Here is a 16,351-nt window from a genome sequence, read left to right as displayed (position 1 = left end):
TGTTTCTCTACATTTTAAGTCCAGAATACGTAACATTTACATTAGCTACAATCAAATATATTTGTTTATAAATCATATAAAAATTACAGTTTAAATTTTTTTGTATTTGGTAAACGACGAACTTTGCGCAAAATCTGCGCAAGCTTGATTCCTACAGAACAAAGCTAGTTAACTGCGCACTCTTCCTGTATGTTTTATGGCAAGATTAGCGCGACACTCGTCCAACATCGCTACATTTCGGTTTATATGGCAGATTAGGTGATTTAACTCTACGTTTTAAAAATCATGGCTACACACAACAATCCATGTTATGAGTAGTAAACGTTAAATTCAGACTCCGGCGGTGGTATTGCTTAGATATACGCTAAGCTACATGACGCTATCCCCAGACCAGAGGAATTGCTAATTACCAACAACACAGGAGTAGCTGTTTTTTTCTATCAGGCTGAAACAAACGTGTCTAGCCAAAGGTTTCGCGGATCAATAATGTCAGCCAAAGCTTAAATTAGTAATAACAGCAGCCCACTAACAGCCACGGACTCAAAGCCACAGACATCCTGTAGCATTCACTCCAGGTTCAGAGGTTCAACAGAGGTACCACCGACCATGACAGCACAACACTGGACCGGTGCTACCGGCTGCTGCACTCCCAGCCCCGAGGACTTTCCATCAGCTCCCCAGAGTGTAGTCAGCCCCCCTAGCCTCGAGAACCTGTCCTGCGCTTCTCCGAGTGCGGGTCAAGTTGGAGACCCGGAGCCCATCTCCTATGTAACCCTCCAGGAGCAGCGGTGTGTCCTGAGCTGGTTCCAGGGATGGACCGCCGCTCAGAGGGAGCGGTTCTTGCAGGACCTGCTAGGGAAAGCTGTTCCCGGGAAAGTGTGCACCCTCCTAGATTCACTCAGTACACTTCAGGTATTTTCTGCACTGTCATTTCCAAACAGATGGTCCAGAGAGTGTCATGTATTTTCTGACATTTAACAACTGCTCTCTGTTTTTGCACCTTGACAAGGTCAGAGACCGACTACCAAACATCTTTGAATGCCAGCTGCGCCTGTGGAGCCAGTGGTTTGAGTCTTGGAGAGAAGAGGAGAGGAATCATTTCCTGCACATATTGGAGGAGCGGGATCCAGTGTTTGTAGCCCACTTCTACAGCAGTGTAGCTGGTACAGCAGGAAGAGACTGAGTAGTGTTTGCATTGTGATAGAAAATGTGACATGTGGTGGAGAGTGTGTATTAGATCTGAGATAGTTTTTCTTTTTCAGAGGAATGTTTGTGTTACTGTGATGGGACTGGAAGGTAAACCATTCATATTAAGTTCAGAACTTTGTGTAATGGGTGAAGCGCTGCCATTTAGTGACCCAGTAGTGGTAACTTGAAATAAACAGGTTTAACATCTGGGTGTATGACAAGTAAACATACAGGCCATTTTTTCTGTACTGGGCCTATTGATTAAGACACCTGGAATGGCATGGACAAGAGGACCAATCCTTTTTTACACATCAAAGATTAAACAAAATGCATTGTTTTACGTTGTCTGTGTTTTTATTGTCTGAAACATACAACAGCAGTACTAACAGAAGTGTGTGTAAGACCTCTACATTCTCAGGGACTCTTTTATTACCTACTGCGATGATTACAAATGAGTTAAACTGCTAAGCTTTGACACATAGGACAAAATGTAACTTGCACAGTTATTTATTTTATCCAGTCAGCTGATCCCGGAGTAAGTAAAACTATTGGAGCTGGATTTTCAACCTCATCAACACAGTAATTGATGAATGGATGAATTTTGTCTGTAAACTTTTGACCCACAAATGTGTACATATGAGCTCTGGCACCAGAGTCATAAAAAGAGATCTGCCCGGCCTTGTAGTCCAGCAGAACACCCAGTTGAAGAGGTTGCGTTGTAATTGAAATAGAAACAGGTCTCCTATCTAAAGCTCTATGCTGGCCCTGTTTGTTCATCACTATAGTCCAGTAGCCATTTGTTGGACTGAATGGAAATGATCCCTTTCTTGGAGCAGATTCACTGGACATGCCAATGTGGTAACAAAGCTTCCCAGTTATAGACACCTCCCAGTAATGTCTGCCACTTGAGAAGCCAGACTTGCCCAAGGCAGCGAGAACCACATCAAACCGGTTTGGATTGTCGCGGACAAGTATTTCCTCAGTAGTGGACATCTCAGTTTTATCTGCAGACAGAGATATTCTTGGGTGTGCTGTGTTCGGATCAAAAGTCATCTTACCTGTAAATAGAGAAAATGTGGTGGATCATTTGTATCTTTATATCACATTTAGAAAGGAAATCGACAATAGGAAATTTATTATTAAAATATGTCACTTTCATAAAGTTGAGCAAGTCACAAAAGACAGATCAAAATACATATGGTTAAAACTGAAGCATCAGATGCCACAATATCCTGACTTTTAGTACTTACTATGGGTCAAGCTCCAAAAACACTGGGTCCTACGTTTCCCATAATGCAATTGTATAGCCTGTTTCATTAAACTCTCTCTGCCCGGTAAACCCCACAGCTTCAGTTTGTAATGTAGGTTCCCTGTTAAAAATGAGTAGTCTCCAAGCCCAAGCTGAGGCAACCGTGATGATGTCACTATCAGGGTTGTTATCTCAGACGTGACGAAAACCTCCCCCAGAGCCACGTAGCAAGTAAACTGAATTTAGTTTGTAAAGTTGGCGGAGTGACCCGGAGAAGTCATCTGTACAGTCAGATTTAAACAGATTTAAATCTGTTGAGTACAAAGTGTGTGTGTGTGTATGGTTTTAAATGATAACACTAAACAGAAATGTCAAAGAGATTAAATGAACTCATGTGTGACTCACTGATATGGATCGTCTTATCTTCCACATCAGTTAGTTTGTCTTGAAGATCTGGGGAGAAAATAAGAACAGAACATTTTTTTTAGTGTGTGTGCGTGAGTGCGTGTGTGTGTGCGTGAGTGCGTGTGTGCGTGTGTGTGTGTGTGTGTGTGGTGTCACCAAACAGAACTAAGAGTTACCTTGCACTCTGCTCTCAAGATCGTTCTTCTCATTTTGCAGGTCTAGCATTGAAACAGAAAACAGCATTTCATCAATAATCAGTGGAGCAGCTGGTATCTTTCCTCCATCACACTGTATGAATGGACTGATTGTGTGTATGAGCATTTCCAAAGGGGTTGAACATACTGTCGTAGTCGTCCTGCACTTTGTGATAGTCCGCGGTCCGTTGGTCTACCTCCTGCTGCAGCTGGTTGATCAAGGCGTCCTTCTCCTGCAGCTGCTGCTGTAGGTTAGCAGCGTTCTCCACAGCGTCTTTCACCTGCCTCTCCTTGTCTGTTTGATGAGATGTATAACTGAGAAAACACATCAAATGGCACACTGGACCTCAAGGATACAGTGTCCCACTATTAAACTGCCTGCTTTAAGTCAACCATTACCTTTCCTCTGTTACATCCTGATGAATCTACTCATTGTAAGTACGAGCAGAGACGTGAACTTACTGCTGTTTTCAGACTGCAGTTTTTGATTCTCCTCGGTCTGGTCTTTAAAATCCTGCTGCAGCTGTTTGAAGGCAGCGTCCCTCTCCCTCAGCTGCCGCTGCAGGCGATCTGCATCCTCCTGGCTCTGTTGCAGTTGTCTTTTTAATTCTGTTTGATGAAATATTCAGTGCAAACACTGCGTCACTGGCTCTCATGGACAGACGTGTGCGTCGAGCGTTACAATAAGGTCACATTGAGGATCTCACCTTCACAGTGGGTGTTGGCATCATTGCAGCACATTTTCAGTTCTTTGACCTCTTGCTTTAAGTCTGACAGAGGGAGGGGGTCGAAAACAGAGGCACGTATCAAACACCGACCAACATTATAAAAGTGATGGGCAAGTTTTAATGAAGTTGTTCAACATTTTGGGAGTTAGATGAGAAGATAAACACCACGCTCACGTCTGTAGGATAAATACGAAGATGCCGCTGGTTAGCTTAGCTTAACATAAAGACTGGAAAGAGTGGGGAAACAGCTAGCCGGGCTCTTTCCAAAGGTAGCAAAATCCACCAACCAGCACCTCTACACTAATTAACATGTTATATCTCATTTCTTTAATCTGTACAAAACAAAGGGTAAAAACAACATGTTGTTGTTTTATAGGGGATTATATCGCAGATGATTTCTCAGCAATAAGTGAATTCCCCAAAATGTAATCTGTTTTTAAGAGGTTGCAGTGTACAGCACTCACCTCTATTTGTGATTTCCAGCTTTTTGTTCTCTTTTTGTTGCAATTGAAGTTGCAGTTCCAGGTCTGAGAGAGGAGACAAAAATAACCACAACTAGATTCCAGACAGAAGAGGAAGGTTTCAGGATGTTTGTTTTAGAAAACACATGAGATTTACTCTTTACATGTTAGCCTGAGGAGTATTTATATCATCTATTCTAGCGTGCACAGAAAGAAAATAATTGTTGGATGACAGCAGAAACAGATTGACCAACCATTGATATTTTTTTCCGCAGCTTTGGATGCCTTTTTCTGAGCCTTTTTCAGCTGTGCCCTCAGATCAGCGATTTCCATTACTAGCAGAGACACGGACACGATGTTACTTTGTGCTTTCAGGAAACAAAAACAAACACGACACCAAACATCGGTAAATAAGACATTTTCTTACTCGAGTTAAAATTCTTTGCATCTGTGTCCTTGAGACGAAGTTCACTGTCTTGCAGTTGCTTTTGTGTCAAAGTCAGTCTCGCCTGAAGCTCTGAAAAAGGATTTAGTGCTCGATGAAACACAAAATCATGGTGTTTTACAATGAAACTGTCACGCTTCGTTCTTCACCTGCCATATTCTCAGCATATGTTTCATTGAGGGTTGATATTTCATCTTCCAGTGGTTTGATTCTCTGGTGAAGCTCAATTATTTGAGTCGCTAAAAAAACAAAAAAAAAAGCTGCTTTTAGTATTCTGAAGCTAATTAATAATTTTCCTCCTAATTATGTTTTTTTTTTTTTTCTCACCAAATCTGAGCAAAACACTTACACAGATTAGGAATCCTCATGTCATGTGATTCCAGCAGCTGCGACTTCTCTGCTATCTGACGTCTGACGTCGTCCAGTTCATCCTCCAGGGCTTCAAGAGAGACAGAATGATGGATGTTTTATTTCCTCAAAATGTATGAAAAAGGACTAAATGAGAGGATTTCCCACAGCGTCCCACCTTTGATCTTGTCTAACAGAGCTTGTCTCTGATTATCCTCTTGCTTCTTCAGTCTTGCTATTTCATCTTGGTGAGTGAGGACCTGAAACACTGACGGAAGAAAGGTTGGATTCGTTAAATTCACTGGATACACGACCACGATTGGCAATGGCAGAACTGTTTCCTTTTACCATTATATATATATATAAATATTATATAAAGATAATGACTCACCCAGTTTGGTATTTTCATCTTTTTCATCTTGAATTCCCTCAACGAGATAATTCAAATGGTCTTGGAGTGCTGCAGACAACAGACGTGGAAAACCATCATTTCATATGAGACACGTGTATTTTATTTATTTTCTTGATTCATCTCACAGGTTATACAGCGTTGTCGGTCTGGAGTCCTCAGCATATGCGTCCAAGACATGTTTCTGTCACTCACCTGTGATCCTAACGTAGTCTGTGTCGTTTGCTGCAGCATTCATGTACTTCTCTATCTCTGTTTGTATTGTGATAATCTGTAGAACTGAAAGAAGGGTTACACATTAAATGACAATCCTGTTCTAGCACGTATTCATCTCCCATGTTGACCATATGTGTCGTACAAATCAGTGATTTTGCTACATTTATTAATCCGTGCAAACATGAACGATCTGTAAACATTATGTGTCCCACTCACGTCTCTGTGGTTGAGCGCTTCTTGTTTTCAGCTCCTCTGTCTTTTTGGCCAACTCCTTATTCTTTTCCTCTATTTGTGCTTGAAGCTCTACAGAGAAAAGAAAAACTGTGTTTAAATTTACATGCTCTCCGCTCCACATGCCTCACTATGATCATTATTCAGTAGTTTCTCTGCTACTAAGATGCACTGTATATATATCATATATATATATTATTTGGCAATGAAGCAAACTGACCTTTTATCTTGGCTTTGGATTCAGTTTTTTGCAGTTGTTTCTGTAACTCCTCCAGTTGCATGCTCAATGTAGAAACTTGAAGAGCTGAAAACCACATTTAAAAACAGTTCAACTAAAACATAGTATTCAAATTGTTTAAAGTTTTGCCTCATGTTTAAAACTTTCTACGCACAACAGAATTTAAGAAAAACATGAATTTCTTGCATTCACAATCAGCTGTTTTCCCACAACATGATCAAAGGATCTGGTTTTTGACTAATATGATCCATATGAGCAAGTTTGATCAAGTGATCAAGTTTGAAGGACTTGGTAAATATCACTGTGCATTTTGAACCTTAAAAGACAGGATGATCATGAGTTAATAAAAAGAAAATGTGAAGATGTATCTAATAAAATCCTTCAGGCTTTTAATTTTATACACAGGAACCAGAGATATTTATTCTCACCACCTACGTCGCATGCAACGCAAAGTGGGCTTCCACTCACACATGGTCGGGCACGGGAAATTGAGAGGCCGGAAATGACCTTTGGTGATTTAGCAAAACAGACACACAGCTCCATCACTTACCGAGTGTCGTGACACTGTTAGATTCAGACTCCAGCTTCTTCATGTTCTCGTCCAGGTCACTTTGCAGCTCTACAAGGACACATTTATGACAACGGTTGATTCATCTTAAATCGGATCAAGTTGTTAGGATAAAAGCCAGACTTTCTCTGAATAAACACAAAACACTTCTGTTAGCTGTTCATATCTGCTCAGCAAGACTTTCTGTGTCCGTCCTCTCTCTTTCCAACCCATCTCTTGTCACCGCAGGTGGATGATATTGTCATAAAAACCTCCAAACTGATTCGCAGTTTGTTTGACAAATTTGGAAAAATGTCAATCTCTTAGATTTTCTGGAGATATAGTATCGATGAAATGACACTACAAAACACTACAAAAACATTTCAAAGATCGACTTGAAACCTCTGAACTCCTTCCAGTTTATCAGTTACTAAGATGAACTGTTTTACCAAGGATTACACACCTCACTCCCCACGTGGACTCGTGGAAAAAAAGCAAATCTGAGACTCTTTCATTTTTGTATAAGCCTCCCATTGGGACCTCAAAATTTAAAAATCTGAATCTTCTGGAGGGTTTGTTTTGTTAAATTTTAAGTAATATTCTTGGCGCCTTCCCCTCCACTGTTCAGACCTGGACCTATATCTTTTTTTTTTTTTAACAATTTCTTTAAAATAATCAATATATTGAATAAATGACTCACTTTTAATCTCCTGCTCATGACTGGAACACTGTGCCTCCGTCTGGTTCAGTTTACTCTCCAGAGCTGAAACAAAAAACACATTCACATTCAAATTGATTGTCTTTTTTATTTAATTATTTATTTATTTTTTATTTCCTGTTGCAGAAACTTCCGTGTCAGAACTGAACCGACCTTTGATGGTATCCTGATCACGAGAGTGCTCCTCTGCTTTTATCTTCAGTTGTTCTCTTAGCTCTAGAAAAAGTAAATGTGGTTCAGCTTCAGAAGAAGTTGCAGATAACACGTGTTTTTCGATAATGTCAAAGGGAAATAAGACACTCACTGGTAATTGAAGCAGAAGTTTTCTGGCCCTCATTTTGCTTTTCTTCCTGTAGCTGTCTGAGCTGGTTGTTCAGACCAGTGATGGACAGAACTGAGGAACACGGGAAGAACAGATGATGCAGAAACACGTTTCAGATTATTTCCTCAATCGTGAATGTAGACGTCATGTTCCCTCTTTACTCACTCAGTTCGGCATTTTCCTGATTCTTCTCCCTCAGCTCATCGACATATCTCTGCAGCTCGTTCTTCTTCGTATCAAGATCGTTTTCAAGCTCTGAGGCAAATTCAAAAGCAGTTCAACTACATCTATTAGTTGAATGCAGGATATCAGGATACAGTACTGACAATATTACAGACAACCTCAACATCAGGTCGCGATTTAAATGCAAGGGATTTTTGTCGGAGATACTTACGGGTCACCTGTGTGGATTTTACTGCCTTGACGTCTGACAACTGTCTTTGCATCTGCTCAACCTGATTCTGCAGCGTCATGATCCTCAGCACTGAAGCACAACACAACAGAGCGGAGTTTAATTCAAGAGATGCTGTAATAACAGAGCCCCCCCCCCTCCCCGGTCAGAGGGAGGAAAGTAAAGGATGCTCAACTCGTCTGTGACCTTTCTGCTCATGGTTATTTGACACTCACTCAGTTTTGTGTTTTCGTTGCCTTTCTCGCCTGCGTCACCGATGAGGCTGTCCACTCTGGCCTGCAGCTCTGGGGAGAAAGTAAAAGGTTTTATATGGAGATAACATGTTGTCGTTTGTGATTTAATGTTTCACATTATGTCACTCTGAACTGCGTCACTGACGTTCAAAATAGACTTACCTTTTATACGGTTACTTGTGGTCTCATTGGTACCCTTATTCTGAAGGTCCCAGATTTCATTCTGCAGCTCAATGATTGTTAAAACTGAAACAGAGGAGCAGGGATTTTAACTGGGCTCATGGCCTCAGAAATCTCCTTTACCACAATTGGTTAAACTATAACTAATAGCAACTATGACTTTATTATACATCAGAACTTTCAGTTTGACAACAAGCAGCTGGCTGATACTGAAAACATTAATTTACTGGCTGCTATCACGGCTGCTGTTCTGCCCCCATGTGGGATTTTTGTCCCATGGTTTTCAAATAAATAAGATGTTGATTTTGACTTTTTGTGAAAAGTAATTAAAAGAAGGAAATGAAAATACAAAAAAAGGAAGAAAACACAAGTAAAAATAATTAGTTTGTGAATTTAGTACAAAATTGGCAATTTGTGTAACACTTTTATTTTCATTTATAAGTGATCATATATTTAAACATTATCATATTTACCATTAGGACATAGAACAAGAATACAAACTTAGAAATTACCTCACATACTGAATATATACATATAATTACCTTATAAAAGAAAACTTTTTGCATACTATAGGCTCAACTTGCAATCACACTTATAGTGAAGTAATAATAATTGGTCTCAGTCTAAAGATGGTGTCCTTCAGTTTTTATAGTGGAGTCCTCTGCTCCCTGCCTTCATGTATCACCCGTGTCAAACACAGCAGCGACAAACCCGACAGCGGCTGTGATGTTTAACTGTGACCCCCGGGTGATGACACTGCAGCACGGTGATGTACTTACTTATTTTGGGGTCGGCAATCACTCTCTGGATGTCTGCCGTCTTGGACTTCAGCTCTTCCTGCTTCTCCTCCAGCTGTCTCTGCAGCTCTGCGACGGGACGCAGTGAAGCCGAGGCGGAGAAGAATCAGACCATTTTGCTTCAAGAACATGTGACTGATAGTGAAGTAAACTGTGCCGTGTTCACAAGTAAAACTTGTTAAAGCCCAACTAAGTGGTTAATACAGATACGTTTTAGTCTCAAACATAGGCGGTGATTGCTGTTACCCACCTACGATCTTTTCTGGTTCTTCTGTGGTTGAGATCAGATCCGTCAGACTCTTCAGCTCATCGTGCAGATTTATCACGTTGAGAACTGACCCAGAACAGAGTGAACATCACGACATGGTCTATATTTCTGACACAAGAGGATGAAAACTGAGCGGAGGACGCCTCCTATGAGGGATTTTACTCACTGAGTGCCGCTTTAGAGTCTCCGGCTCCGTCGAGCTCTACGATCTTCTGCTCCAGTTCAGTCTTTGTCTCTGACAGAAACAGACACTTAAGATAAATCAGACCTGAAACTAAAACATGAATCATCAGAGCCTTCGACTGAAGTCATATTTCATAGCTTACCCGTATATCTTTCCTCAAGACTAGAGCATTCTTCACTCTTTAACTTCAGTTTACTCTGCAGATCTGTTGAATGAGAAGAGATGGGCAGGTCGTCAAAGGCCTCCCTTCAGACGAGTCTTACCTATGAATATCATATTCAAGAAAAGTCAACTCACCTGTGACCTGAGCCTGAGCTAATTCGCATGTCTTTTGTTCAGCTTGAAGCAGATTCTTAAGGGCTGATTTAAAACAAAGTAAAAGTTAGTTGGTTTTTTGTTGTTGTTGTTGTTGTTGTTGTTTTGAAATCTTCTACAGCTGTCGAAACTTACTCTTGATCGCGGCCTGATCACGTGAGTACGTCACCCTTTTCGCCCTCAGCTGTTCCTGCAGCTCTAGAAAAATTCAGTTTCGCTCGAGGTTATCAAAGAGCTAAATGTTGCTTCACGCATTCAGCCATCACACGTGAAACTGAGATACTTACGAGTAATTGTTAAAGACGATGTGGTGTTATCACTGCGACGTTCTTCTTCTAGGTTTCTGAGTTGGTTGCGCAGATTAGTGACTGTCAGAACTGAGGAAGGCGTGAATCATATTATAAGGAAATGCTTTTTAAACTACTGTATTTCTTGATAATAAATGTAGACACCATGTTCCCTCTTTACTTACTCAGTCTGGTGTTCGTCTGATTCTTCTCATGGAGCTCATTGACATAGTCCTGCAGTTCTTTCCTCTTGGTCCTCAGATCAAACCCCAGCTCTGGGAAAGTTACAAAGTCCAACATTATAATCAAAATACAACTCAACTACAACTGTCTGCTGATGTTTTCTATAAATAGTGCTGTAAATAGTGCGGCTGTTGTAGAGATGCAGGGGTTTGTAAAGGATTGTCAGAGATACTCACCGGTTACCTGAGAGGTTCGTAACACATCGAGGTCTGCCAGCTGTTTCTGCAGCTGCTCCACCTGACTCTGCAGCGTCATGATTTTCAGCACTTAAGCACAACACGGCAGAGAACGAAAAAATGTAATTTAGTCCAAGAGATGCTGTTTTAACACTGTCAAGAACTTTTCACAGCTATTTCAGACTCACTCAGTTTCGTGTTTTCGTTGCCTTTGCCATCTATGTCGCTGATGAGGCTGTCCACTCTGGATTGCAACTCTTGGGAAAAAAGTAAAACGTTTCTTTAATGTAAATTACATTTAGTCATTTCTGACTTGCCTGTCAAATAATTTCACTCTAAACTGTAAAATTGGTATTTAAAATAGACTAACCTTTTATACGGTTACTTGTGGTCCCATTGGCACCCTTATTCTGAAGGTCCCAGATTTCATTCTGCAGCTCAATGATTGTTAAAACTGAAACACACAAACACGCAGTGAGTTTGCTTATATTCAGTCTTGTGAGTCCAGACAGTTTAATGCTTTCCTGTGGGAGCCACTCTCAATCTCACTGGCCCTACATCTGTTTCTTCCCAGCAACTACCCCACATGTGGTCCAGGCCCCATGGTTGTGACTCAGACAAAGTAAAAACATTAACGATTAGGACGTATATAGTGACTCAGATCGTCAGAGAATCAATTCAGTGAGCTTACTTATTTTGGGGTTGGCAATAAGTCCCTTTATTTGAGCAGTCTTGGAGTTCAGTTGTTCTTGCTTCTCCTCCAGTTGCTTCTGCAGCTCTGTGAGGGGACGAAAGAGAAGCAGAGATCATTGAGAACAGACATTTCTCAATGCAAAACTAAATGGTTAATACAGGTACATGGTTGTAGGGTCAAATGTCCACTGTGTTACTGACCTGAGAGGCTGTCTGGGTCTTGTGTTTTAGAGATAAGATCCGTCAGAGTTCTCAGCTCATCGTGCAAGTTTATCACGTTCAGAACTGACCGACAGAGTAGAAATCGAAATCACTGCATGGTCTTTAATTCTGACACAAACAATCAGAGGACGTCTATCATGCAAACTGAGAAGGATTTTACTCACTGAGTGCCGCTTTGGAGTCTCCGGTTCTGTTGAGTTCTGCGATCTTCTGCTCAAATTCAGTCTTTACATCTGATAGAAACAGACACATAAAATAAATCAGACCTGAAACTAAACCACGAATCATCAGAGCCTTTAACTGAAGTCATATTTTTTTATAGCTTACTTGCATATCTTTCCTCAAGTCCAGAGCATTCTTTACTCTTTAACTCCAGTTTCTCCTGCAGCTCTGTCATGTGGAAAGAGGAAGTCAGATCAAAGTTCTCACCTAAAACTGTACTGTGAAACTTTCAAAAAAAAATAAAAAATCTGACTTCTATGGAAAAAAAGACTCACCTTTTATGTCAGCCTGAGCTTTGGCATAGTCCCTTTCTTTGGCTTGAAGCAGAGTCTGAAGACCTGATTAAAAACAATGTAATGTACAGTCACACATTTAACGTGAAAGAGAGAGTAACATACCAGGAGAGGATCATTTTGTCAACCACAGATATGTTTTTCCTTGGTAACTTAGTGTAAATATTAACGGGTAGTCCTTAGAGAAAAAGTGACAGTCTCTGCTTTTCTGCATGAATTTAACAAGAGAATAAGAAAAGCAGGACTCACGGCTGAGTTGGTTTATTGGTGTTGTCTGCTGTTGCTCATCATTCTTCAGCTCTCTCAGCTCTTTCATCAAGGTGATGATGTTCAAGACTGGTCAAAACAAAAAAACAAAGACTTCAATGTATTGCAGAGATACAATATTTAAAATATCGAGAGTACGTTGCCCAGATTTTGGAATATACTTTATACTTTAAGGCTATAATTTACAGTATTTTGTTTTTGTATTTTAAATGAATATATAATAATTCTATTTCATTAAACTCTTCATATTAAACTCTTTTTCACAATGGTACTTACTCCGTTGTGACTGGTCAGGCTCGACTGCCCCTAGTTGTTTCTCTAAGTTTTCTTGTAGTTTCTTCTCTGCCTCCAAATAAGATTTCAGCTCTAGGATGAAAAAAAACAGTATTTAATGCTTTTCTGATTTTGCTGTAGAGTAACTAATTATTATCATATTTTTTATTGTAAATATAAACTCTTGTTTATAGTTTATTATTTCATAATATGACACTAAATGGACGAAAGTGTGATTTTCAATTTAATAAATTTAAGTAAACCAAGTTTCACAGAGCTCCAGGGTCATTCACCTTTAAGTCGGGCATCAGATAATGTTTTGGAGCTCAACATTAATTGCCTAATATGCAACATTTCAGCCTGCAGAGTCAAAATTTCGTTGGCTGGAGAAAAAAAAAAGGAAGAGTCAAATTAATGCTGCAGTGAACAACAACAAGAAAAAAAGATTTTGTTGAGCTGCACACTTACTAAGGTCTGTGTTTCTCTCCTCGCGGTTCAACTGTAAAATCTTCTTTTTAAGGAGATCAGTCTTTTCTTTCATTTGCCTCTGGTAATCTGAAAAAAGAAACAAGAATGAAGCCATCGTGCAGCTCTACAAAAAAGGTATGTCCATATGAGAAGAGACAGGATTTACAATCGAGACAAAATGTTTAGGGACTCACCAGCAGTACTAGTACTGGATTTCTCAGTGTGGAAACTGATGAGCCTCTCTATCGCTGCAATCTTACTGCTCACAGCAGTCAGCTCCAGGACTGGAGGATACACCAGAGAATATGCGGCAGGAAACAGATAGATCCTGATTTGTTACTATTGTTAAATTATACAGGAAACATTAACAGATGTGGATGGATGTACTGACCAGGTGAGGTCTCGTCTTCTTTGCGTTGTAGCTCGCTGATCTTCTTGTCCAGTTGTTCTTGTAGAGCTGATGAAGTGCAAGTGATGAAGCAGAGAAAGAAACATAAGTACAGACATAAAACTAAACTGCTAAACAGAAAGAAGATATAAAGTGAAATCATGTTTAAACAAGACTGTAACTTTTGCCACTGCAGCAACATATGACAACTATAAGCTTATGCTAGATGCTGCTCTTAAACGACTAACACAATTTAGCAAACTTTTGCTAAAATTGGTTGTTTAAGCTAAATTTAGCAAACTTTTGATAAAAATTGTTTAGCCAAAATCCTACGTTATTGTTAGTAGCAAAAATTGGGAAGACTCATAAAGTCAGTGATGTGACACAGTAATGTGCGTTACACAGCATTATTTCCTTTTATGTTTGCTAACATTAGCTAACATTAGCCCTCACAAGTTAGTGGTGATATCAAACCAAGTGAGGAGGTGGCAGCAAAACCACTGAGTGCATTGAATTGAGCAGCAGTGGATTTTATTGTTAAAGAGTTTGAAAAAATTAGTTATTTCTTGTTAAATAGTCTTGCTTCAAATTTTTATAGCTTAATGTGGAAATATTTCAGTCAACCAAGTGGCAATTTACCCATAATTTTACTGTTGTCCTGAAGACCAGTTTCTCCTCTTCTTGATACTTCCTGTTCTACATCCCAGATCTGATTTTGCAGTGAGATGATCTGAAGAACTGGTCACACACAAACAACCGTCAATTCACAACCACTTTCTACGGCATGAATTTACTGAGAAGGATAAGTGTCTTCTGTTCAGCTGTTCCAAAGCGTTGTGAGAATTTGAACTTACTTGCACAATGAACTTACTTAGTGCTGAAGTTGTGCGGGTTCTTTCAATTTGCTGCTGCTTAGCATTCAGTTCAGCGATCTTCTCTTGCAGCTCACGCTGTAGCTCTACAAGACACAAGTTAGATATGAGAAATTTTCATTCCTAGACACTCAGTTTGAAAAAAGATATTCACACAGAAGCTCCCAACAGGACTAGCTTTGATAATATCCAGCAGTGATACTGGAGTGTATTGTATTGACAGCAAAGGGAGATTGTCATGCTAAATTATAAAGACTTTGCCAGCAGATGTAGAGCAAAGCTTTAAAACGAAAAGTTTTAAACTCACCTGTGGGGCCAGTGGTAATTTCAGAAGAATTAGCAGCAAGTTTGATCTTGTTCTCTAATGTTTTCACCTCCCTGGTGAGTGCAAGGATTTTCAGAACTAGAAAAAAACAAATTTGTATTAACAAATGATGAAGAATCTAAATAAACTGTGACATGTACTGAAAAACTATTTCAAAAAAGAGGTTTTAGTTACGTGAACTTACCCAGAAATGTGTCACTATCAAACTTCTCCAGCTCCTCTTTCACTTTATTCTGCAGCTGGGTTTGATAAGCTGTCAACGAATTATAGACGCATTTTAACATTTGTTCAGCTGTATCATGTCCACATGTGCCACATACTGTACGTAGAGCAGAGGTTTACAATGGAAAGCTTACAGACGGTAATTGTTGAGGTTGTCGAAGTGCAAGTAGCAAGCTTCAGTCTCAGCTGTCTGGCTTCCCTCCTCAGCCCAAAGGCTTCCTCATCTGTCAGAGAGTGTAGAGTTCACAGTGTATCGGAGCAACAGTAAGCCCACCGCTCCTAATTAGCAAAATACCTCAAGTCCTAAAACAATGAATACTTGCCTAGTTTGCTGTTGTGGAGAGTTGTCTGCTGAAGTTGCCTGTTCAGCAATGCTAACTCTTCCTTCATACCTGACAAGGCATGATAGCGATGTTAAATTTAAATTGAGCAAAACGAATGAGTGAAACATCACACTGTTTTTTTTTATACATTGCTATATACACCACTGCATGTCAGCCCTAACCCACTATTTGCATTAAGGCCAAACCAATAACAATTTGCTATATGATTTCTTTGACATGGCCATATTGTTTGGTACTGTAAAGAACCACTCACCAGAACAGGTTTTGATAGTAATTGACTGAAAGAGAACAAAACATAACAAATTATTTGAGATAAATATAAAAGGACACAAAGAAAAGGTTTTTGAGTTATGACGAGTTAGCACAGTGACAACAAATCACACAAGAGACACGTAACTATCAAAGTATTCAGTACATACCGTGACATTTACATTCTTGGGATCAATTCCCTCTGGTAGTGTTATCTGAGGCAAAAACAAGATAGAAGACAGTATATGTAACTATGAGGACAACCCAAACTGTTACATCAATCTTCTTCTCACATCAGATAAGTCACAGTTTTAGGGACTCACTGGGATCCTTGAAAGGATTTTGTCCAACTCTGAAATTCCTGCATTTTTGACAAGAACCGTCTCATCATGTTGGACTGAGAAAACAGAGAAGAACCACCATCAACAATCAACTGAACGTAAGAGTCAGGGTTTAAAATATTTCCATTCTATTCACTGCTTACTAACAGACTGTAATATAGATGGATTACTGTTCCTCACCGTGTCTGTTGTCAGAAGCTTGACAGATACAGGAGAGAAGCAGGGGAATCCAAATGAAGTGAGAATTTCCAGCCATTGCCTGTCTCATGTCTTCTGAAACTGTCTTCCTCTATCAGGAGTTCTAATGCTTTTTATAGCTGCACCCTTCAGATCAGTGTCTGGTGATTGGTGTTGGCTTCCCAAAAGATAAATTGCATC

General features: G+C 39.9%; 2 protein-coding genes across 2 annotated transcripts; one reads left to right on the top strand and one right to left on the bottom strand.

Moving 5' to 3' along the window:
• The first annotated feature begins 66 nt into the window (after positions 1-66).
• cunh14orf119 (chromosome unknown C14orf119 homolog) lies at positions 67-1,528 on the top strand. The gene is made up of 2 exons (XM_022748065.1): positions 67-912; positions 1,010-1,528. The coding sequence occupies exons 1-2, from the start codon at positions 607-609 to the stop codon at positions 1,181-1,183; spliced, it is 480 nt and encodes a 159-aa protein (XP_022603786.1). The 5' UTR covers positions 67-606; the 3' UTR covers positions 1,184-1,528.
• Position 1,529: 1 nt separating this feature from the next.
• LOC111223809 (putative uncharacterized protein MYH16) lies at positions 1,530-16,239 on the bottom strand. Its single transcript, XM_022748086.1, has 56 exons — positions 16,154-16,239; positions 15,956-16,029; positions 15,803-15,847; positions 15,637-15,661; positions 15,363-15,431; positions 15,174-15,263; positions 15,002-15,070; positions 14,800-14,895; positions 14,492-14,578; positions 14,260-14,358; positions 13,624-13,689; positions 13,427-13,516; positions 13,233-13,319; positions 13,058-13,147; positions 12,768-12,857; positions 12,474-12,560; positions 12,207-12,269; positions 12,037-12,099; positions 11,874-11,942; positions 11,689-11,772; positions 11,486-11,572; positions 11,165-11,248; positions 10,983-11,051; positions 10,795-10,884; positions 10,561-10,650; positions 10,376-10,465; positions 10,224-10,286; positions 10,071-10,133; positions 9,916-9,978; positions 9,756-9,824; positions 9,572-9,655; positions 9,304-9,390; positions 8,507-8,590; positions 8,327-8,395; positions 8,094-8,183; positions 7,865-7,954; positions 7,682-7,771; positions 7,531-7,593; positions 7,360-7,422; positions 6,663-6,731; positions 6,095-6,178; positions 5,860-5,946; positions 5,623-5,706; positions 5,410-5,478; positions 5,197-5,286; positions 5,020-5,109; positions 4,820-4,909; positions 4,653-4,742; positions 4,480-4,560; positions 4,229-4,291; positions 3,744-3,806; positions 3,499-3,645; positions 3,185-3,331; positions 3,019-3,060; positions 2,843-2,890; positions 1,530-2,246 (listed from the first exon to the last, which is right to left on the bottom strand). The coding sequence occupies exons 1-56, from the start codon at positions 16,227-16,229 to the stop codon at positions 1,696-1,698; spliced, it is 4,902 nt and encodes a 1,633-aa protein (XP_022603807.1). The 5' UTR covers positions 16,230-16,239; the 3' UTR covers positions 1,530-1,695.
• Positions 16,240-16,351: the final 112 nt, after the last annotated feature.

Source organism: Seriola dumerili, unplaced genomic scaffold, assembly GCF_002260705.1.
Source record: "Seriola dumerili isolate Sdu_G_001 unplaced genomic scaffold, Sdu_1.0 BDQW01000116.1, whole genome shotgun sequence".
Classification (NCBI taxonomy): domain Eukaryota; kingdom Metazoa; phylum Chordata; class Actinopteri; order Carangiformes; family Carangidae; genus Seriola; species Seriola dumerili.
Note: the sequence above shows the minus strand (reverse complement) of the source record. Positions and strands in the feature narration are given on the sequence as shown.